This window comes from Leptopilina boulardi, unplaced genomic scaffold (assembly GCF_019393585.1).
Source record: "Leptopilina boulardi isolate dan_hultmark-lab unplaced genomic scaffold, ZJU_Lbou_2.1 LbouV2_401, whole genome shotgun sequence".
NCBI classification, from domain to species: domain Eukaryota; kingdom Metazoa; phylum Arthropoda; class Insecta; order Hymenoptera; family Figitidae; genus Leptopilina; species Leptopilina boulardi.
In genome coordinates this window covers 212,924-238,079 of record NW_026137976.1, presented here as the reverse complement: position 1 = coordinate 238,079, position 25,156 = coordinate 212,924, and the positions used below count along the sequence as shown (strand labels likewise).

The following is a 25,156-nucleotide window of genomic DNA, read 5'->3' as shown; positions in this document are numbered from 1 at the left end:
TATATGTATTGAAGTAATCTTATCCCTTTTTGTTGCTGGGGAGCGATAAATCAATTTCTTTCATTCAAGGGGTCTATATAAAAGTTTCCACCCTTCCCAAGCAGACGATTTCGAGATTATCTCCAGAATGTCGAAAACTCTTGGAAAGAATTGCCAAAGAAGTTGAGGGAATTTACTTTCTTTCGTGACCTTAGCCAATTGCAAAACGGAAAGGGAGAGAAAAGTCTCTCTCTCTCTCTCTCTTATATCGAAATGTAAGTCTTTCTGAATAAGTGTCTTGAAAAAGTTTTTTTACATCTTGCTATCAAAAGTCAAAGGAAATGAATACTGAGCGTAACGTTCTATATAGCATTGAGCTGTGACTATATACATATATATATATATATATATATATATATATATATATATACGATGAGAATTTTTGTATCATACAATTCCTGCAAGCGGAACGAGCTCAAGGTACAGTTTGAATAAGCAGGAGGTAATCCAATTAGAGGAAAATGACACTAATTAATTATTCTTTCCTGTTTCTTAAAAGGTCTTTCATTATTCCCCCGCGTTTCCGTGAGCGCTTCTGCATATAGTATATATCTATACCCGTATACTTTTATACGCGCAACTCTTAATAAAAGAAGACGTGCATTGGCCTGAAAATATTTGCATACCGATATTCTTTCCCTCTGGTATATAAAAAGTCACTATATTTATATACGCAAGTGGAGAGGAAAAAATTAATGTGGTTGATGATGGTGGAATATTGCGCTGACACTTTTAATTAAGACTTTCGAGTGTCATTTTCAAAAAAAATGAGTGATCCTGAATAAGATCCAATATTGATGAAAAAATTCAATTTTTTTCTATTCCACATTCATCAATAAACCAATATTCTGAAACTACGTATAGGCATAATTAAATAAGCATAAAATACATTGAAAAAGTTAATGTAAAAAAATTTTGTTAAATAAATTATCTAACACAAATTTTTCGCGCAGTAAATTCGAGAAAGACAAATAAGGAAACGATGGAAATTGCAAAAGGAGAAAAAAGTTGTAAGACAATATAGCTTGGAAAGAAATAAAAATAAAAAAATATCGTTCAAGAGTGGAAGTTGGCAGCTTAGATAGCAACGGATTCTATTCCGGGCTTTTCTGATCCTCCTAGTAAAGCACGAGCAAGCTTATCGATTACTCCTACATTAAAGGGAAGCTTTCACTATATACATTCGGCCTTGCCCGAGAACTCATGATAAGATTTAATTTAAAAATCTACATCAATTCCAAAACAATATAGAATTGAAAAGAATATTTTTACTCTTGCAATAAAATTTTAAAAAACGAAATTAAACTAAAATTATATTAGCTCATATAATATTATAGCACAACATGAGAGAAATTATAGATATATATATATATATATATATGAAAAGAAATAAAGAAAGAAATTATATGAAATTAGTAAAATTATCAAATTAATTCTATATAAATTTTTTATCTCTTGCAACTGATATAATTTAACATTCATTTTTCAAAGAAATAATCCCAATTACCTTAATGCGCTTATATATTTTTAGAATAACCATATATTATATATGACGCTAGAAAATAACTATCCACTAATCAAGATCGAATCACTTCTATATTTGGCATCAAGGAACTGATCAAAGATTTCATCCAACATTTCTATTTGTCTATAGAAAGATTGCAGATTTCTTTCATATTTCTTGCGCGGACAGATATAATAAAGTATTTTACTTTTCGATTTAACTATATTCAGATGAAACAAATGATGACCTTCAAATGACTATATTATTTTAAATAAATATATTCAGCAATTTATTCTCCTTTTATAAATTCACTTCAATATATTATTCTTGACGGGGGTTATCATTCGATTTGAAACAATATTTACACTGTTTCGATTATACCAACATATTGAAGTCAAGATTAAAAAGTTGAAAAAAAAATAAATTCTTGTAATTTTTCTGAGAGGCAAATAAAAGTACAGATTAGAAAAAATTGAGAATACAGTTTCAACAAAATTGTTGGAAAAAAGCAAATTTTTAAACTTATAAAAAAAAGAGTGTCATAACGCGAATAAATAATATTGAATTTGTTTTTCATATAAGCTCAAAAACTTGTTTGGTACTTACCATGACCAGTGTGTGGGTCAAACCAGTTGATGACCTCGACCTCCTGGGAGTCATGCCGACGACCTCACCTCGCATAATACTCTCCACGACTGCAAACAGAAAAAAGAGAACAAAAAATAATTTAAAATGGTGATTTAAGATTGCAAAATTTGAGGAAGAGATATCAAGCAAAATAAATGGATCAAAAGAAGAAGAAGAAGAAAAATATAAAGACATTGATAAGTAATTCGTGATTTCAATTTAACTATACACAGTTAAAGTGGATCAAATAGATTCACAGAGGCCAAAGTGGGATTGAGGAAAGTAAGCAGATAGATAGCATTCAAAATCGCCTTAACTACTCACCTCCATCTCCAATTAGGCGCATTTGCACAAGACTCGGATCCTCGTTGTGGTCCTCGAGAACTGTGTCGTCTGTCACTGTTAAATCCTAAAAAAAAAAAAATTAAATTAGTTTAAATTTGTAATAACCTGATAATATTTTATTTATAAATATTATTTTTCATTTTCTACATCCACGAAAATGTTTATATTTTTCAATTTCACATAAAAGCGATTTCTTTAACTTTCTTATTTCAAAATATTGTAAATTTATGATATTTCATTGAATCAAATTATATACTTTAAATCACAATCAATTACTTTGATATAACTTATCGTAACTCTTTTTTTTCAGTTTAGTATACAGAGAAGGTCCTTTTACACGCAAGAAAGTCAGGTTAGAAAATTATTTGATAAGATTTGTTATCAATTTCATATATGGTACATAAAAAGACCCACTAGTCACGAAACTCAACTGAAAATAGAAGTAAGCTCAAATATTTTCTACATTTTTAGAAAATTACAACCATACTATATAAAGATCAATAAATGAAAGACTAGTGCGAGAGCAAATATTTTGTAATTTAAAAATTCTTTTTTAATATTATAATTATTTTCAAAATATGCAATAATAAATCATTTATTAAAATAATATATGCTGACGAGAAAGTTTATTAATTATATATTATATTTAATTTTTAATTAAATTAATTAAAAAATAAAAATATTCATATCAAGTAAATATATTTTTTGCTCTTTAACGGTTATCAAGTTTATATAATAAATAATATCTTGTGCAATTCATTGTTGACAGTTATAAAAAAAAAAATTCAATAAAATGAAAGCTTATATTTTTTCAAGGCGAATATATAAAAGAAAGTTGAAGGATATTCAATATTCAAAAGACTCATTTAGACTTTAGAACTCGGAATCCGTAAAGTTATAACAGCGAGAAAAATCGCACGTCTAATGTGGCACCTTGGCATTTTCTTCTACAAGTTTTGTAAAAGTTTTTGCAATCTTTTAAGGCGGCAAAAAGAGAGGTAACAATAGCAGCAGGAAGAATGGTTTGACTTTGAAAAAAGAGAAGAGGGTTTTATTTGAGAAAAGTTCGTGAGGTAAAAGAGAAAGAATAAGAATAGAAGTTTTAAAAAAAAAGAGGGGGGAGGGGTAAGTTTAGCAAACAAAACGACGTGAAGCTATTCATTTTTTTCTTAAATGTTTCTTCTGTTTTCTTATTTAAAATTCATCGTGAGAAATAGATTCCTCTTTTATTTTTTCACAGGAATAACAAATTTTAAATAACTTACAAAAATTGATTTTTTTTAATTTTTGAAAGAAAAAAAAAAATACAAGATAAAAAATTGTAAAAATTATAATTTTTTTTTTATCCTTTTCGAAAATAAAAAAATGTGAAATAATTTACCTTTGTCGATTCATTGTATCCAACAATGACTGCTGTGTACCATTGAGTGGTACCTTCTGCACGATAGACTTCTACTCTAAATCCAACAAGTACACTTGGGGTGGTCAATAAAATTTTTTGTCCATCTTGCATTTCTGCCCATCTTCTGACGGCACTACCCCAAGGTGTCGAACCTTTCGTTAACTCCCAGTCCTGCTGTAAAAATAATAAAAACCACAACAATTAATCATCAATTTTTAATTTACTCAAAACACAAATGATTTTTGTTCAAGTTTTAAGAAATAATTTTTTGATTATAAAACATACAAAAAAAAAATAAATTATCAGTATAAAATGTTTCAATTAACATTAACGATTAACGATATACAGAACAACAAAAATTGTTAATTATAAGTGTAGAGGTAAATATTTTTTTTTTTTCATATAGAGCAGTGAACAAGTTCTTTGCCTTTATCGAAACGAAGACACTAGCATATTGGAAAACTTTTGTAAGAACTTTCTTTCTATAGAAAACCTTGGTTTCAAAAGATTCTACTCCAAACTTTTTATTTTCCTTATGTCTTATGTTTTCAAGAAGGTTTATATTTACTTTTAGATAGAAACTATATATCGTGGCCTTTATCACATAAGTATATTATGGATTACACTGGCACACAAAAAAAATTGATGCTCTGAGCTTTTGACCAGACTATGACTACTTTATGTTTTCGGGGTCGCTGAAACCGAATCTGAAGTCCGTTTAACCCCATCACCCTAGGGTTTTAAAATAACCCCAAAAAAACCTCAAAATTCGAACTCAAAATTTTGAAAAACAAGAAATATTCTGATCTATAAGATTGACTATGATTACTTTATGTTTTCGGGGTCGCTGAAACCGAATCTGAAGTTTGTTTAACCCCATCACCCTACGGTTTTAAAAAAACTACAAAAACACCAAAATTTGACCCAAAATTTTTGAAATCAAGAAAAATTTGTATCTTCAAGTCTTATCATGACTCTTTTATGTTTTTGGGGTCGCTGAAACCGAATCTGAAGTCCGTTTAATCCCATCACCCTAGGGTTTTGAAATAACCCCCAAAAAATCCCAATTTTGAGGTTTTTTTGGATTATTTCAAAACCCTGACAAGATAGGGTTAAATAGACATCATATTTGCATTCAGCGACCCCAAAAACATAAAGTAGTCATGATAAGACTTGGAGATAAAATTTTTTCTTGATTTCAAAAATTTGGGGTCAAATTTTGGTGTTTTTTGAAGTTTTCTCAAAACCCTAGGGTGATGGGGTTAAACGGACTTCAGATTCGGTTTCAGCGACCCCGAAAACATAAAGTAGTCATAGTCTGGTCAAAAGCTCAGAGCATCAATTTTTTTTTTGTGTGCCAGTGTTATTATTGTAAAGATTGTTTCACGTTTAAAGTGAATTCTTTTTATACAATATAAAGAGTTTAAACAACTTCTAATATAAGAAATAAAAACAAAAAACTTAGAAAATTGCAAAAAAAATGCATGTTCATTTAACATTTATTTTTAAAATTAAAAAAATTCTTTATATATTATTCATACTTATAAAAATTTTTAAAAAGATTTTTTTTAAATTAATATTTCTCTCGTAATTTGTTTCCAGTGTATATTTAAATAAAAAACGGATGCAAAGTCAAGGAAAAGTTAAAATCCAATTTGATGTTTTTAAAAGAAAAACCCATTTTTAATTAAACTTTTTTTTCATTTAAAGGTAGACTTAGATAAATATTAAAAATTTCTGATAGTATGATTTAAAATTTATGATATTTAAATTGTTTTCCAAAAGAAATTTACATTTTTTATTATTACATTTTTAATGATTCAAAATGTTAATGAAAAAATTATTTAATAAGATTTTTTACTATATTTAAAAGACAAAGTAAATATTTAACATAAAAAAATTACTTTTTGCAACGTTTCGATGATTCGGTTCACGACCATTTGTAAATTGTTTTTTATTTAAATATAAGAAAATATAAAGATAAACAAACTTTTGTTCCGATTAAAGTGTCACTTATCAAGTGCACCTGATATGCACTTGATTCTTATATCGTGAAGGTATACGGTAGCTAGATCTGTTACATCCTAATATTACGTCAACTATCTTACATAATCTCATATCAAATGTCCCTATGAAGATAAACGGTAATAGCAGTAATATAACAGCGATTATAACGCTATTATACAAACAGACTTATTACTCAGTAATCAATCTCAACCGTAATGAAGCTCTAATGTCACTAATGCATTACATATTGCACATTATACAATAATATTAAAACTTATAACTCTATTTACATAATTTTTCCTCATCCCAATTTTCAATCAACTAATTATATATTCTGAACGTTCAAATGAACGAAAAATTTGTTTATATTGAAATTTAAAAATTATATAATAATAAAATGCTTCGTCTGTCCTTCTGTTCTAACTTGAAGTTGACCTTTTCTGATTTCATGTGTTTTTTTGAATAGTAATTTTATGACGTGTCAAATTTTGACAATTATTTTTTTTCTCATTTTTGACAAAGTTGTAATCATGCTGAAGTCCGCAACGTTTTTAAAACGAAAACGAAAAAATAATTAGACAATATTAATTACTTTGGTTTAAAATTAAAGTTATTTGGGAGTAGCTGGTTTTTATATAAAACTATTAATTTCTTGAAAGTTTGTGCAAATCAAAATTAAAGATAAATTGACTTGAAAAAATAATTCTATTTTAATTTTTCGTTTTTGAAAACGTTGCGGACTTCGGCCTCATAAAGTTGTATAATTGTGTTTCCAAATTTCGGAATAAGTTTCTTGTTTCTTTAAAATTCCAAATTCGAAAATTCAATTCACAAAGCTGAAGTACACAACGTTTACCAACGAAATTTTTTTTAAAATTGTATATTCATTCAAAAATTGTATACAAATACAACAAATTTATGATGAGAAAAAAGATGAGCTAGGAAATTTCGTACAAGATAGTCATTTGAAAAAAAAATTTATTTTTAAAAATTAATTTTTAAGGTACTAGGGGCCAACGAATACCTATTAAATATTAATTATAAAAACACAGGTCTCGAATCAACTTATAGACACAAAAAGTCGTTTTAGTCGATTTATATTAAAAAAAAAGTGGATTTGTTTTTTATTTTAACAAAAATATTTTACAGATTTTTAAATAAAAAATTTTTTTTTTAATAATAATCCTTTTCGAAGGGTTAAAGTTGAAATTTTTAGAAATAATTAAATTTCAAAAGATATTGTTAATTTTCAAACAATTATTAAATTTTACAGAACTAAAAATAATTTATCAAACAATTTTTGGAAAACATTTTTAAAATTTACTTGAATTTTCAAAGATTTAAAATTGAGATTTTTGAAAATTAATTGAAACTTTAAGTGATTTTTAATTAAAATTTTAGATGATTTCACTAAAAATTTATTAGAAAATGCGGACAAAATACAATAATTTGAAAATCGTTTTTAATTGAAAAATGGTGAATTTTCAAAAAATATTATTAAAAAAATCGGACAAGTGCGAGTTACACTCGCACTGAAATCGAGGGTTCCGTACTCGAAGCGAACTTATTTGGTATAAAAACAAATGTTTAAAAAATATGTGTTGTATGACAACTAATATAAGTGATACAAAAAGGAACAATTTTGTAAAATTCAAGAAAATTGTTCCTCTTCGTATCACTTATATTAGTTGTCATACAACACATATTTTTTAAACATTTGTTTTTATACCAAATAAGTTCGCTTCGAGTACGGAACCCTCGATTTCAGTGCGAGTGTAACTCGCACTTGTCCGATTTTATTTTTTAAAAAATATTTTACTAAAAAAATATAAGAAACATAATTTTATTTCAACTCGCAATATTTTTATTGTATTTACATTTTAAAAATATATTGAATATTAAATTTTATCTTTCTAAGTCAAAAAGAGATAAAACTTAAGATATTGATATAAGGCTAGTAGCTGCTTGTCAAGGAAAAATCGAAAGTTATCTGAAAAATAAAATTTGTTTATTAATTCCAGAAAAATCAACTCCAATCATCGTCGCTATATTTTTTTTGTAATCTACACGTAAAAATACGTCAAAATATATAAATTTGAATCACTGTAGAAAAACTTTTTTCGTTTTTTGCGGAAAAATACATTTTTTTCTGAAATTTATCATTTTTCTTCAAAAATTTGATAAAAATTGATCATCAACTCCAATCGCGCTTACATTTTTTCCCTGTATTTTTCACGCAAAAATTGAGTTTTACAGCAAGTATGAACAGTCTGGATTGAATATTGTGTGCGCTAGGGAGAATAAATCATTTTTTTCGAAATTTTTGATTTTTCCTTGACAACGCTATGTAAATTAATCCGAATCAAGTTCGCTACAATTTTCCTGTAATTTTCACGTAAAAATACGTAAGTGTGTCAAATTTGAGCTCTTTATGTCAAAAGATGTGGCCGCTAGGGGGGGGGTACATACTCATTTTTAGGTATTTTTCGTAAAAATTCATGGTTTTTCCTTGACAACGCTATGATAATCAACTCCAATCATGCTCGCTATATTTTTTTTGTAATCTACACGTAAAAATACGTTAAAATATATAAATTTAATTTCCTTTAAATAAAATTTTGTTCGTTTTTGGTGGAAAAATACATTTTTTCCCTAAAATTGTCATTTTTTCTTGAAAAACTTGATAAAAAGTTAATCATCAACTCTAATCGTGACCGCTTTTTTCCCCTGTATTTTTCCCGTAAAAATACATTTGTATACTAAATATGATCTGTCTGGGTTGAATATTGTGTGCGCTAGGGAGAATAAATTATTTTTTTCGAAATTTTTGATTTTTCCTTGACAACGCTATGTAAATTGATCCGAATCAAGTTCGCTATAATTTTCCTGTAATTTTCACGTAAAAATACGTAAGTGTGTCAAATTTGAGCTCTTTATGTCAAAAGATGTGGCCGCTAGGGGGGGGGGGGTACATAGTCATTTTTAGGCATTTTTCGTAAAAATTCATGGTTTTTCCTTGACAACGCTATGTTAATCAATTCCAATCAAGTTCGCTATAATTTTCCTGTAATCTACACGCGAAAATACATATGTGTACTAATTTTCAGCCCTCCAGATAAATTTATGTGGCCGCTAGGGGGGGGGTACACGATTTCAAAAAAACCGATATTAATAGGGTTCCGAACCGAGTACGGAACCCTAAAAAGTTAAAAATAATTGAATTTCCTTAGAGTTATAGGGTAAATGCACTAATTGCGGCGAGGTTCGAGTCAAAACACCTTTGAAATAGAAAATTCGACATTTCTATTGTATAAACTCAATTTAAGACTTATTAAACTTAAAGCTTATGTTATTAAGATATTAAAAAAAAAGTTTTAACTCTATAAAAATCGATTATTTAAACAAATATGAGAAATTAAAACTAATACCGTAATTTTCTATTGCGGCGAGTTTGTATCAGTTTCGGTGTATCAATTTCGGTGACCAAAATTACGTGTATTTTGAAGATACTTTGCCCGCCGAAATTGAAGCCAATGGAAATCTTAAAAATGTTTCAATTGCGGCGCGGAAAAAAATTTGATCTCAAATAATTAAATTAATAATTGTTTAAATGTGCATCTTTATAAGTTTTTGTATCAAAAAAAGATTGAAATAATTTTTTTTAATCATTTGGCAACAGTTATATTAAATATAATAGTAATAATAGTTATTTTTTATGAACGCGCCGTAATTGGTGCACTCGCCGTAATTAGTACACTTACCCTAATTGAAATTATTAAATTTCAAAAAAAAAAAATTTTTCGATGGAAAATTTTAGGAAATAATTAAATTTTAGATGCTTTTAAATTCAAATTATTGAAAATTCAATTAATTTTGAATTCAAATTTTTGAGAATAATTAAATTTTATTTGATTTTAAATTTGGAAAATAATTGAATTTCAATTCATTTTGAATTGAAAATTTTGAGAAATAATTGAATTTTAATTGAAATTTTGGATAATAATTTAATTTAAGTTCATTTTTGATTGAAAATTTGGATAATTAATTTTGAATAGAAATTTTAGAATAAATAATTGAATTTTATTTCATTTTAAATTGAAAACTTGGTAAATTAAATTTTTAATTGAAAATTTTGGATAATTATTGAATTTTAATTGATTTTGAATTAAAATTTCGGGTAATAATTGAATTTTAGTTTATTTTGAATTGAAATTTTTAAAAAATAATTCAATTTTATTGTGATACTCTCTAAATTTGAATCAGCGGAATCTCGCTGATTCTCAGCTATAAGTATACCACTGATTCCAATCAGCTTATATGCACTGATGAATTAGTGGAATTTCACTGATTTTTCAGCGTATATCCGCTGATTGGTACCAGTGGTATACTTATCGCTGATTCAAATTTAGAGAGTATATTTTTTTAAATTATAAACAATTGTTAAATTTCATAAAAATTTTAATTGATAAATAATTTTGATATAATTGAATTTGTGATGTATTTCATTAAAATTATTAAAAATAACGAAGCTGAAGTACGCAACGTTTATATAAATAATTTTTAAAGAAATAATTTTTTAAAATGAAAAATTCTATAATTTTTTGCTTAAAAAATATTTTTTTATAATTTGTTGATTAATGAAAACTACAAGAAATATTTTTTAGGCAAAAAATTATAGAATTTTTCATTTTAAAAAATTATTTCTTTAAAAATCATTTATATAAACGTTGCGTATTTCAGCTTCGTAAAAATAATTAATTTAGTGAAGAATAATTTTAGTTCAAAATTTGTTAAATAATTGAATTGAAGAAGATCTGAAGAAGATCTACATTTTATACTAAAAAAATATATTTTATTTACATTTTTTTCAAATGTAAAAAAAGTCGCATTTTATTAAAATAAGTCGATAAAAGTCGTACTTTTGAAAAAAGTCGGAAAAAGTCGTATAATCCGAGGCCTGTAAACATATAATTTTCATTATTATCATTTAATATGTAATAATATTCTAATAAGTTAAATTGAGAGGCTGATAGTAAAAATGATTTAAAATAACATTGGGAGCAAAAGTGGGATAAGTGACTTGGGAGCAAAAACGGGTTAAAATGATTCGTGTAATTTATTGATAAATTCATTATATTATCGATTAAAAAATATTAATTATAATAAAATATGCATTTTTTTCCTATTGTTAATATTTTTTAATCGATAATATAATGAATTTATCAATAAATTACACGAATCATTTTAACCCGTTTTTGCTCCCAAGTCACTTATCCCATTTTTGCTCTTAATGTTATTTTAAACCATTTTTACTATCAGCCCCTCAATTATTATTGATAATATTAATCTTTAATTTCTTTATAACAAACAATTAAATACTCAATTTGGCGCGCTTGCGCGCGTTTAATTTTGCTAGTTTTAATATAAAATATTTGTTTTTCATAGAAAGAAATAAATTAATAATTTAATAAATTTTAAATTTGTTTATTTTTTATTGCAGTTGTAATTTAAAAATACTTTATAGACCCAAAAATTTGTTTGTAAAATTAAGTAAAAATTATTAATTATTTAAATTAATGAAAATGTGAACAAATTTTAATACTATAACTTTTACATTTAGGTACTAATCCAAATTATAATTTTACTAATTCAAATTTAGAGAATAGTTAACATTTAAATAAATTCAGATTTAAAGAATAATAATAAACTTTACATTAGCTCTATTGTCAATAGAGTGGAAATAAAGAAGGAATTAACAATTAACCTTTCACGATTGTTCATCTAAACAGCACAAGTCTATATAGCGCGAATGTTAAATACGGAATTAACCACTATAGAAATCACGATGTCTGGTTAAACATTGCTTTTACTACTGGCACTGGCCATTACATTATAGTAAAGAGAATCGATATTATCGCGCACATAACTATATTTAGAATTATTGTAATTTACCCTATCCGGAAACGTTTATTTATTCAATAATAATTTTTCCACACTATTTAACAATAACAACAGAACTATGATTAAATAAAAAGGAGAGATTTTAAGTTTTTAATTTTAATTCGATTGAAAGTCACAAATAATTATTATGTTTTCAATAATAACGATATAATATCTAAAACAAGTTGTAAATTCAGATGTTCATTTCATGAACATTTTGCTTCCTCTTTACGATCAGCAAAAAAATTTGCTTCCTCGTGGAGAAAGCAAAATTTTATTGACAAAATATGAATTTTTGATTTTTTAACTTTCACTAATTCTTTAAATTTACCTCAAATGTATACTTTATATATATATCGATCGATTCGTCTTGACGTAAGGAATACGATTTTATTATATATAACCTTAAATTTTTCTATTTAAAAATTTTTTCGATTAAAAAAAAATTTTTTGAAAAAAGACGATAAAATTTTTTTTTTTGGGTATTTTTCAAAATTCTTTGGTCAGATTTGAGATATTAATATGATGAATGAGCCTACCAAATTTTATCTAAATCCATTAAAACCTGTTAAAGTTATCTTCTAAACAAAAAAGGGATCCACACACACACACACATACACATACATACATCCGGACAATTGATCAGGATCTCATATAACATTTTTCTATAAAGAAAAAAATTTGTTTCCACCACTTTGAAAAGTTTTATAAACGAAAGGACTACAAAGCTTCCTCCACGAGGAAGCAAAAAAAATTATAATTTCAGTTACAAAATAATATTTTTTTTGTACTTTTAAGTTTATTTAATTGATTTTAAAATTAATTAAATTTTTTAAATAAAATTTGAATCTATTAGCACAGTTAGAGATTAATAATATTTGTGACCACAAACTACAAAATGGTATTTAAAGGTTTTTTCATGTACTCTTCAATGCCAAAAAAAAAACAAAAAAAAAATGTAACCCTTTTTCTTTAAATTAAACCTTATTTTTCTAAAGAACTTTCCTAGCACGTAAACAAGTTTTCGCGGACAATAGAAACTTTCCTCAAGTTTTAACGGTAAAAGTTTAGTCAGTTTAATTACTTGGAAACAATTATTCTACGACCAGAGTGGATCCATTTCATTTTCAACTATACGGTATTCTCTAAATTTAAATCATTGAAATTTTATACTGATAAAATAGTTAAAATTTAGCATCTAAAGTCCTTCAATAAAAATATTTTCCATTGAAAATCAAAAATATTTCTTTTTTCATTTCCTGAAAGTTTATTAAATTTTTCTTACTATTAATTAATAATTAATTGTTTTAAATCTAAATTAAAAAATAAAATTGAATTAAATAAAACTTTAGGTAGAGTCAATTTAATTTAAAATTTAAATAAAAAGCGTCGAATAAAATTGAAATGAAAATTTACAATAAAAATAATTAAAACCCAGCAATTAATTCATTGCATCTCTGTAGGCTTGTAATTATTTTTTAAAAAAGCACAATTTGCACTTTTTACTCAAAAAAAATTGTATTTCTCTCTTAGCAATTAATAACTAATGAACTTATTCGTTTTTGTCAGAAAATAAAATAAAAATTCTTTTATTTCATGTTGTTATAAAAATATATAACAAAAATACATAGTAACACATTTGCTTGTTTAAGAAAATTATATATATTATATATCTTTCATGAGAATGATTAATGATCTTGTTTCTTTTCCTTTCGAAATAAAGTCTAATTATCACACTTAATGAGTAAATATACTATAAAATAAATAAATCACACATACATATAATTATATTTTTTAATAGCTAAACTTTAAAATAAAGAAAAAAAAAATTAATAAAGTATAAGTAGAGTCGACTGTAAATTCTATCTTATTTTGCTAGTTATGTGATGGTAAGCGCGATATTTTTAGTTTAGAAATTTACTAACTCGATCTATCCATTTCCGGGAAGAAGTAACTGGCGATTTTAGATAAAAGGTAAAATGTTCCCCTATGCTTGCACGCCCTATTTAAATGTGATTTTAATCTGACTACACGCAGACAAGCAGGTGTTATCGGCAAAAGCTCTTTCTATAATGTTAAATATTATTTAAAATTAAAATTAATTTTAATTATATTTTTATTAGGTACTCAATATATTATATGCAGAAATTATAAAAAATAATTTTAATATTAAAATAAAAATATTTAATTCATATATATATATATAAAATATTAAAAATAATGTAAAAATGGTTATATGTCGTGTGAATGAATAATTATTACTTAGTTCCGTCATATTCTGTAATTAGGATTAGCGCTTCTTTTTACTCTTGATGTGCATAAAATTTTTACATCGTAAATAACGAGAATTATTTTCTCTGACAGATATTATGGTACCCAAATTCCTACTTTCCCTTATATTCTATTTATGTGTATGTATATACTTCCACCACATATACATATATACAAATAACGTAAATTTATTTAAAAAGGAAATGTTTCACCTGAAATGGCCTAATTTCATATTTCCTGAACAGAAGCAAATAAAACATTATGTATTCCATATTTCGCATATTTTCAAAAAAAAGTAATAAATCCGGAACTAAAAGACTTTTTTTAAATGTGATTAAAATGAAAAGTAAAATTAATAATTATATTAGCACAATAGTTAATAAATAGATAATCAATTTAAACTATATAAAAATTTTTCTATTCTAATTTTTATAATTAGAAAAAATAAGTATATTATATTAAAAAAAAAAAATTTCTTTAACACTTAGATTTGACCTTTGATATTCTTATTGAAAAAGAAATTTGCACTTTTACGACTTTGATTTGATCATCGATCCTGCGAACTTGAAAAATGCATTTAAACTATAGAGACAAACTACTTTGGCAAGACTGAAATTCTAGTTTGGCAAACTTCTCAAGAAGAAACTTTCAAGTTATCTAACTGAGGAAAGATTACCGTTGGTGGAACAGGTAAGACGTCGTTCCTTCCTTGCCAAGGGGGGTTTTCATGAAAAGCAAAGAGAGGGAGGAGAGAAGTCTCAAAAGCGAGAGCAAGCAGTTCTTAACTAAGTTGGTAACGAAGTAAGTTTCCAGTCGTAAAACGGAAGCAGAACAGCCAAAGTGGGTAGTTCTTAATCGCTTCGGCAGAATAATTCGTATCTTTTAATCTCTCTCCAAAAAGAAAATGAATGACAAGAAAAATAAAAGAGAGAGTATAACCGGCCAAGATGTTTTTTCTTACCACAACTTTTCCTATTCGTTTTATAATAAAAAAAAAAAAGAAAAAAACCGTAAAATCAAAGTTCTCAACTAATGAAAAAAAAATTGAAAAATTTACTGAATTTTTTAAATTTATCAAAAAAAAAACTTTAATCAGTTTTAAAACAAAACACTATTTGTTAAATAATAATCATTATTATTACTTATTTTAATTTTCAATTGTTCTATTTAGAAATGTCACTTTCCATTTTCTATAAAACTATTTTAATGTTTGAGGTTATGTCAAGTGTCTATGTATATATCTCATTATAGAGAAAAAATGGATTTTTTTTTAAATCAAGGAATAAAATAATTGAAATTAATTTTATATAATGTAAAATAAAGAATGAAAAAACTCACTGTGAATGCTTTGAGCTTTGAGTAGTCGACAAAATCCAATCTACGGTCTTGCATGAATTCCACAGGCATTGACTCCTCCGGAAGTTCTGCACGTGCCACGAGTGGATAGAAAGTCTGAAATTAAAAATGACAAGCACTTTTTAAATTGATCCACGAATACATAATAATTGAATATAATTAAATATATCGAATATGATAACACCAAAATGGCAAAATAATATAGACGCCATTATAACAGCAAGCGAGAGAAAAGATTCATGAATTGTTCAATGAATGTAATATTGATTTTATTACTTATTCACGTAATTTCACCTTTGATTTTGATTCACATAAATTAATAAACACAATTTTCATGTAATAAGAATTGATAAATAAATTTGAATTGTAATTCTATTCTCTTCTATTCTAATGAAAACGTCTGAAACAGACATGACATGATGAAGTAGGTTGAATATCGAAAAGTATCGAAAGCAAACTCGATAGCGCTGCAGTCGAAGACTTTCATTTTTTGGCGCTAATATTTAAATCTATTTTTTTAAATTGAATTTTAAAAATATGTAAGTAGAAATAAAAAATAGAAGAATAAATAAATTTATTTATATAAAAGTAGAAAATATTTGTACCAATATAAATACCAATATATTTATTATTTCCTTAGTTTTATACTCTTCCAATTTTTTTTTCTATACAAAAAAATCATTTTCTACCTTATATATTATATATTTCTGTCTTATTGAAAATTTCTTTCTCTACTTATGCTTGACATTTCTTTCATTTCTCCCTTACAGAAAACTTCTTTTTCAACTTTAAAAATTTAATTTCTCAGTTAGCAACTGCAGCTAATTCATTCATTTCCGTGTATATTATAAGTAAAAAAAATTTTCAGTATAATAATATGTCGAGTACTTAAAAAAAATATATATATAAATATTTACAAACAAATTCAAAATTTAGTCAAAATGAAAAAAAATTGTTTCCTAAATAAACTTCTATCAATCCTTTCAAACTTTTACATGAAAAAAAATATAGAAAAAAAACTGAGAATTTTCGATAAAAAATTTTGTCTATAATCTAAATAAATAAAAAAAATAAAAGAAAAACTTAAATTTATCTTGTAATATACGTCGGTGAATTTCACAAAATTTATTATCAACAAATTAAAAAAAATATATTTTTCAGTGCAAATTTTTTAAGAAAATTTTGTTTAAAAAAAATATTTAGAACGATTCTTTGATCAACAATTTTTGAAAAAAGAAATTTGTAAGCATAAAAATTAAATATTTTCTAAATGAAAAATATTTTTTTTTCAATCCTCAATCCTAAACGTTGTAAATTTCATCGACGTTGTAATATTGCAAACTCGACAAAATTACAAAAAATTAAAAATACACATTTTTTTTATCACAAAAAATTCCAATTATTAAAAACAACAAAAAATAAGTAAAAAAAAATCTCGAATTCAAGAAAAATGTTATTGCAACAACTTTTTAATTAAAAAACACTAAATGAAAGAAAAACACATGCAGAAGAAAAAAGTTTTCAATATTGATGTGCATGAAATAAAGCAAACATATAAGAGTTTCTGTCAATATCAAACTTTTTAGAATAGAAGAAATAGCGTGAAACTTTTTAAATTTTTTTCTTTTTTTTTTTAAAGAAGCTTTCTCAAAGAGCCCCCAAAGGGAAAAAGAAATTCAGAGAGTAATTAAAAGTTCGTTAATTATAATTAAAAGTTTACGGCAATGAGAAAAATCCAAAAAGTGCGAATAGTATTTCTCTCGCTACACTGAGAAAAAAAATTTAGTGATTGCAACAAAATTGTTTTATTAGACAATTTTGGTTCTTGTAACCAAATTTTGTTTGGCTGAAACAAAGTCGCAGAGTTATCTCAACCAAACATTTGGTTAGGCTAACAAAATTATTTGGTTGAACATTTTTAAATTCCAACCAAAATTCGGTTACGACAACAAACTAATTTGGTTAACACAACAAAATAGTTTGGTCTAAAAAACCAAATGATCGTTTGTTGTCCTAACCAAAATTTGGTTGCGACAACCAAATAATTTGATTCGCTCTCAGCTCATAGCTTAAGAGAACAGTTAGTTTAAATCTCTCACAAGGATGGATAGTCCAGTGGCCACAATCTAAATCTGAATGAGTTAAAATTTCACTGAATTCAAATCAGTGGCTCAGTTTTCTTTAATTCACCAATGGAATTTCACTGAGAATCAGTGGTTTTTACTGATGACAAAAAAAATTGTTTGTTTGATCAACCAAACATTTTTGTTGACCTAACAAAAAAAATTTGATTGAGCTAACCAAACATTTTTGTTATGCCAACAAAAAACACTCAACCAAATTTTTTGGTTGACTCAAACAAATAGTTTGGTTGTTTAAATACCAACAAAATTGTTTTGTTAATCCAATCAAATTTTGGTTGCTCTGACTAAATATTTTTCTCATTGTATATATAAAAAAAATTGCAAAAGAAAAAGTAAAAGTGAACACACATTTATATTATATATCTTATACAAGGTACATATACATATATATGTACATAATGTGGAGATATAAATTAGCAAATGCTTTGCATGCGAGCAGCATTGCTTCCGGTTGCGAACACTTGACGGCATTGCTTTTGTAAACACTCGAAGCTTTCTCAATAACGATGAATCAAAAGGGATTTCAGCGATTTTAGTAATACTTCAAACGATATTTACACTCATCAAAGGAAGATCTTTACTCCTGGGTGTGTGTATAGTCACAATATTTACATTGTACATGTATTTTTAAAAAAAAAAAAATATTTACATAATTTTAAAAGTGTGAAAAATAAAGAAATATGTTAAAAACAAAAAAAATTTATAATTTGAGTAAAATGCAATTTTTCTGTATCTACATTAAAAAAAATAATTATTTATAATTCAAATAGTCAATTACTTTATTATTATCAAATAAATTATTTATTTGTATTAAATATAATTTATTATTTGAATTAAATAAATTTTATTTGAAACAAATACTATGTAATTAATTCAAATAATAATTATTTAATACAAATAAATATTTATTAAATTAATAGTCAAGTAACCTATTATTAAATTTTTAATACATTATTATTAATTTATTTTTGGATACAGAAAGAAATAATTTAAAATATAATTTGAAGTTAAAAAAGTAATAGGCAAAATTTTTCGTTCATTAGAATGTTTGAAATTTCAGGCACATTAAATTTTGATTTCAATTTAAAACTCTTTAAATTTAAAAAATTAAAAATTTGTAAAAAAAAAATTATAATAAAATTTTAATAAATATTTATTTGCAAACCACAGAATTGAATGTATACTAATAAAACCAAGATATTAAATTTGTTAATTAATTTTCAACTGTTTGGTTAAGTCAAATAAACACTTTCACTGAAAGTTTAACGAAATAAAAATCATAACTTCATGGAACCAAAAATTGCAGAGGCGTTCAAATACCAATTTATGTGAAATATAGGATAATAGTGTATATATATATACAAAATAATGTACTGAAGGCTAGCTTTAAATCTCCTATACAGATACATATATATATGCATATATATATAAGTATATAATTAATAGTCTATATCTAATCGTGGGAGTATTATATACTCTATTGTTGATGTATATATATTTTTAGCATACAACTATATACAAATTATATCCATTACTTTAAAACTCATTTTCTATGTTCAGTGCGATAAATTTTATTACATATTATCCCGGATCTTATTTACTTATATATTGATTATCGGCAAAGGAGCTGTAAATCCCTCTTTGGATTCGAAAGATGGTTATCAAAACATAATTTACTTGCATCAATGGTATACACAAACAAGGAATTGAAATATCAAGCACCATAACTCCAAGTTAATATATATATTGATGTACAAGATTAAATTATTATATTCAATTCAATATTAATGCTTTTACAAAAAATAAATAAAAAAAAATCAATATAATCGAGAGCTTTAAAATGAAAATACTTCATTATAAAAATTCCATCCAATATTATATGTATATTCTACTCATTCATTCATAATTGAATTTTTATTAGATAGAATTTATATTTAAATCACAATAATTTTCATATAAAACAGAATATCTTTAACGGAATTTTTATTCAATCAAATTTTAATTGAGCAAAATTGTTATGTAACCGAATTTTTAATTATCAAAATTCACGAAATTTTTATTTACACAAATTGTTATTTTTATACAACTCTTAAGGTTGATGGAAAGTTCAAAAATAATCACAAAATTGAAAAATGTTTTTTAACGCAAACAAAACTTTAATAAAAATTAATTTCAAATAATTTTAGAATACATCTATGTTATATACATTTTTAAGAAAAAATTATGTTGAGCTTTTCTTTCAACTTAGACAAAAATCGAAATTTTTATTTAATTTTTCTAAACAATAGCTTATTTTATTCAATGAAATATGAGTATAACTAGATCTTCTAAAATTGTTTGAGTTTATATGAGAATTCTTTTTAAATATATGTGCATATCTCTAGAACTTTTAAACTTTATGTTATCGCTCATTATGATACCTTAAGAATTTTTTTAATAATTTTTCAATACCATAATTTGACCAATTATAGGGCTTTTTAAATGTATCATGCGTTATATAATTTTTTTAATTATGTAGGAAATGACGAACGTAAGTTAAAGTTGTGAAATCGACAGTTTCTAGTGTGTGATATTGACTGTTTTTTTTAGTTTATAGACTGTAACTTTTTTAACGAAACATTGTGTGTCTTGTGGCTTGCAATAGAAGTAGGTGGGAGTGTGAAGAACTAAAAAATCCATGAAACAATGATGTGCCTCAAATTGAATAAAAACTATGTAGCTTCAAACTTGCGAGACAACTTTTTCAAAATTTCTACAAGTTAGCAGTTAAACTGATATAACTTTTTTAACGAAGGTTTTTGAGTAACGGCACAACGGGATTATATTATCTACCTAATAAGAAGTAATTTGAACCCATACAGGAATGTGTGCCTTCTTTACACAAAGAATGCAATGACTTCAAACATTAAATTTTAAAACGTAACTCATATAAAAAAACCACATATTTGAAAGCACATGTTGAATTTTGCTTCTAAATGCTCCCAACTCATTGTAATCTCTTCTCATGCATTATAAAAGTCTACAGAAAAATCGTTAACCTTTGCAGACTTCATTAAAACTTTATAATTAATAATGAATATAAACCTAAACTGTCCGACGCATAGTTTGTGAAGAAAACTAAGTATTAACTAATAGATGTGTTTAAATCTGGCTGATATTTCTCACTCAAAGGTTTTTGGGGTCACTGCGACTACTAATCTGAATTTTAAATTTTCCAAAATTAAAAATGGCGAATCCAATATGGCGGACGACTTTTTAAAAAAGTGATCCCATTGCCCTCAAATTTCTTACTCGGGGGTTTTTGGGGTCGCTGATTATGAATCTGAACTTTGTTTTTCAAAATTCAAAATGGCGGATCCAATATGGCGGATGACTTTTAAAAAAATTGATCCAATTGGCCTGAAATTCGTTACTCGGGGGTTTTTTGCGTCGCTGACTACGAATCTGAACTTAGTTTTTTCAATATGGCGGATGACTTTTTACAAAATTGATTCCATTGGCCTAAAATTTGTTACTCGGGGGTTTATGGGGTCGCTGATTACGAATCTGAACTTAATTTTTCAAAATTCAAAATGGTGGATCCAAAATTGCAAACAAAATTTTTTAAAAAATTGAATAATTGAAAAATATCTTTCTGACATATTTGATACACCATTTTAAATATTAGTAATGAAACTTTAAATTTTATGTACATGGTTACAAAAACTAAGCTACGAAAACCCCCAAGTAACAAATTTCAGGCCAATTGGATCAATTTTTTTAAAAAAGTTGTCCGCCATATTGGATCCGCCATTTTGAATTTTGAAAAACTAAGATCAGATTCGTAATCAGCGACCCAAAAAACCCCCGAGTAACAAATTTCTGCCAAATTCGATCAATTTTTTTAAAAGTCGTCCGCCATATTGGATCCGCCATTTTGAATTTTGAAAAACTAACGTCGGATTTGTAATCAGCGACCAAAAAAATCCGCGAGTAACAAATATAAGTTAGTTTTAAACACATCTAGAGATTTTGGGCATGTTTTTTGCAATAAGGCCCACTGTGTCGCGTAACAATGTGTAAAAATGAGTTACGCAAATTTTTTTATAGTATTTGATCAATACTGAAGACAATAAAATTTGTTTCACGAATGTGCCCTGAAAAAAAAATTAATTTTTCTAATATCTCAAAGTTTAAAAGTTCTAGAGATATGCCCATATACTAATTCAGAGAAATTAAAATTTGTCTAAATGAAATTTTGTCAAAAAGAAAATTCCATTTAACAAAATATTTTCTTTTATATATGAATAAATTATTATTTAACTTGAGTTATATCAGTGCGTGTTAAAATTCACTTTTCTCATATATTTATATTTGCAATGAATTTTGAGATTAAATTAATATTAAGGAGACTATAGCGGAAATAGAATTAACATTAAACATTGAATGAAACTTGGTCCACTATTAGCTAAATGTTTGAAAATTATGTAGCTAAATTTTTGAGACCTCTAGGTTTTTGTGCAAAGGTAATGAGCATTTTTGTTTTTTAACAATTAACATTGAGTCATATATGGAAATTGAGTAATTTTTCATACATATTTACTCACCACAAAGTAGTTAAAATTAGGAAATGCTGAATTGATGATAGCTTAAAAACTGAATGTAAACAACCATTTGCCAAGAACCATTTTTTTTTTTAAATTGAAACTTATCTTTATTTTGATCGCAAATACATCCTTAAAGACTAAAAATCCTCAACCAAGGCGAAGAAATATTCAATCTTAGGAAAAAGATTCTTTTCATCGATTCAACGTTGGTAACTTATCAGTGTGCGTCATTAAAATAATGGTTTACTGTTTTGATTAGTTCAGTCAATCCCTATAATCTCCTTAAAAATATTATGTGTTTTATGAAAGAGATATACTTACGATTGCTGGCCAAGCAACTGTGTTAGCAGCGGCGGTAGTTCCCCGTAATGATTTTCCGTTGATGCGAAGATGATGATTGTTGTTTGAATGGTTGTGGTGGTCGATAGCGATAAGGCTGGTGTGTCTGGGGTCAGGTCGTTCGGCCCAACAAAGACCTTTTTCTATGAGAAAAAATGAAAAAACCGCATCCCTGTGAGGTGATAACCATTCTCTTCTTTGCCATTCTACATCGTCGTATTCTACTAAAACCTGTAACATAAAATGCTTTTGTCATGAAAAAATGTTAATCCTTTATTGTGCACATCCTGCGCACTATTCACATTTTAACATCAGAATTGTTAATTTTTTTTTTTTTTTTGCATATATCATCCAAACTTTTTTTTCAAATAGAAATATTGAAATACGTAATTTAATTTTTAATTAGTATTGGCCTGAACCCTGAAGATTATAATTTAATTTTTGTTAAATTGTAAAACAAAATTTTTTAATAGCAATAACTAAATTATACGCTACGCGGAGAATCACCCATATATATATGATGATAAATTAATCCAAAGTGAACGGTACAAAAACTGTTTACAACCATAGTATTCAGTGCGCGAACGATTTGAACTCGACAAGTATAGAGTATTCTATAAAGATTTCCGGGGTTCTTGAGATATAAATTTTCCAACCGAGTAAATTTTGTATCAATGACACCAATTACTTCCGCTAGAAAAAGAATGTCCCAACAATAAGAGGAAAAAGTTAAAAATGTATATCTATAAAGAATAATAATAATAATAAATTGAAGTTCTTATAGTAATTATTAAATTAAATACTTTAAGTTATAAATGACATTTTAAATCATTAATTATCTTCAACAATTATTAATTATCACCCCTTCAAAGATAATTGAAGTATAACAGTTCACTTAAGAAAATAAATTGCCCTATTTTAATTAAATAAAAATTTGATTGACACAAAACTAAATAGTCTCTTCAATAATTATAAAAAATTTATACTCAATATAAATAAAAGTATAAATATTTAATCAATGTAACTTTTGTTAAATACCTTTATATGCGGTAATTGGTTACAATATAGAAATATACATAACAGTTGCGCTTTTTAGAAGTATATATATATATATATATTTATAATATACGACGCACGAGCGTGTTTCTCAGTGATTAAATCGCACTTGATGTATGAATAAGTATGAAGAATATAATTGTGATTATATTATGCATTATTCATAACTGTCGACTACCGGGGTGTGGGTTGTTTCTCACGCTCGGTTTACTCAACGCTCTCGTTAACATGTCGAATTCAACGCGAAAGCACGAGCGACCTGTACACTCTCAAGCGAGAGTCGCTAATTGAAGGTCGAGCAGACTTGTCGGTTCAATAAATGCAGGACTTCAGCCTCTTCCTCTCTCTCTCTCTCTCTCTCTCTCTCTCTCTCTCTCTCTCTACAACCTTATAAATTCCACAATTAAAACGTAAATTATTTTTTCTCTATTAAATCTCAGAAACCTTATTTTAAAATTTTATAGATTTTCATTTTTATTCATCAGTTTTAAATAAGAAATGTAATCATAAATTTTAATTTAATTTTGTAATTTTTTAACAAAACCCATTTATTTATATTATACTTATTCGTATAAATTTATATAAAGAACTGATGAATTTACACTGAAAAAAAAAATTCTGGTTAGGCTATATTTAACATTACTTTCTAGTTATGTTAACCAGAATTCTAGTTGAATTAACTAGAATTCTCGTTAAAATAACCAGAATTCTGGTTAACCTAACCAGAATCAAAATGTTAAATAAATCTTTAAACTGCGATGTCAAAAAAATACGTTTTATGATGTTTTATGGGTGTTTCCAAATGAGACATTATAAATGCCTTATTTGAGACGCTAGAAGTGTCTTTCCAGACTGAATAATATACTGGTGAATACATAACCTAAAAGAATATTGACAGTCGTGTGAAAATTAATCAAAGCGATCATAGTTTTAATTTTAAAATAAAATGCATGTTTCGTGGCTGCTTCACACATTGTTTTTGTAATTTATAATGAGGATCCTTTACAATAGTGAATAACAAATAACAACCGTTTACCATTGTGACAGTTTAAATAAGACCATTACTATAGGTTAGGTTAGATATAAATCAGTGCCAAACTAAAAGAAAATAGTCAACCAATGAGTATACACTCGTGGTCAGATATGCCTACACTTTTTTGTCCTTTTCTATAACACACGTGTTGCCATGACAACATGTGCATTAGAAAAGGACAAAAAAGTGTATAGGCATATCTGGCCACGAGTGTACGCTATTTGCGTTTGGTAGTTCTGACTTTCATTGAGACGAAATAGGACGAGCAATCTTTAAGATACCCAAATGGTCAAAAATGTCTTTTATTCTATATGACTTAACACTAAAACGTCTTAAATGAAGACACTATATTGAAAATTAGAAGCTGAAAACAAGAGAACTGAATATTTGTACTAATAACAATATATGAGATATGACTTAATATATTGATTATAGCTATATATAAGACATTACGCAGTGTATAAAGCAGTAAACCGATGTCGGTATATATCGGTATTGGCACAGTAT

General features: G+C 26.1%; 1 protein-coding gene across 3 annotated transcripts in view; it reads right to left on the bottom strand.

Annotated features, from left to right (window-relative positions):
* LOC127289282 (probable JmjC domain-containing histone demethylation protein 2C) overlaps positions 1 to 25,156 on the bottom strand; it is a 325,511-nt gene that overhangs the window by 235,436 nt on the left and 64,919 nt on the right. For all 3 annotated transcript variants that reach the window (XM_051317121.1, XM_051317122.1, XM_051317123.1), the window contains exons 2-6: positions 22,543 to 22,791; positions 15,474 to 15,587; positions 3,897 to 4,091; positions 2,495 to 2,579; positions 2,150 to 2,238 (exon numbers count right to left, since the gene is read on the bottom strand). In XM_051317121.1, coding sequence (XP_051173078.1) covers positions 2,150 to 2,238; positions 2,495 to 2,579; positions 3,897 to 4,091; positions 15,474 to 15,587; positions 22,543 to 22,791 — 732 coding nt within the window. The remainder of the gene's footprint in view (positions 1 to 2,149; positions 2,239 to 2,494; positions 2,580 to 3,896; positions 4,092 to 15,473; positions 15,588 to 22,542; positions 22,792 to 25,156) is intronic.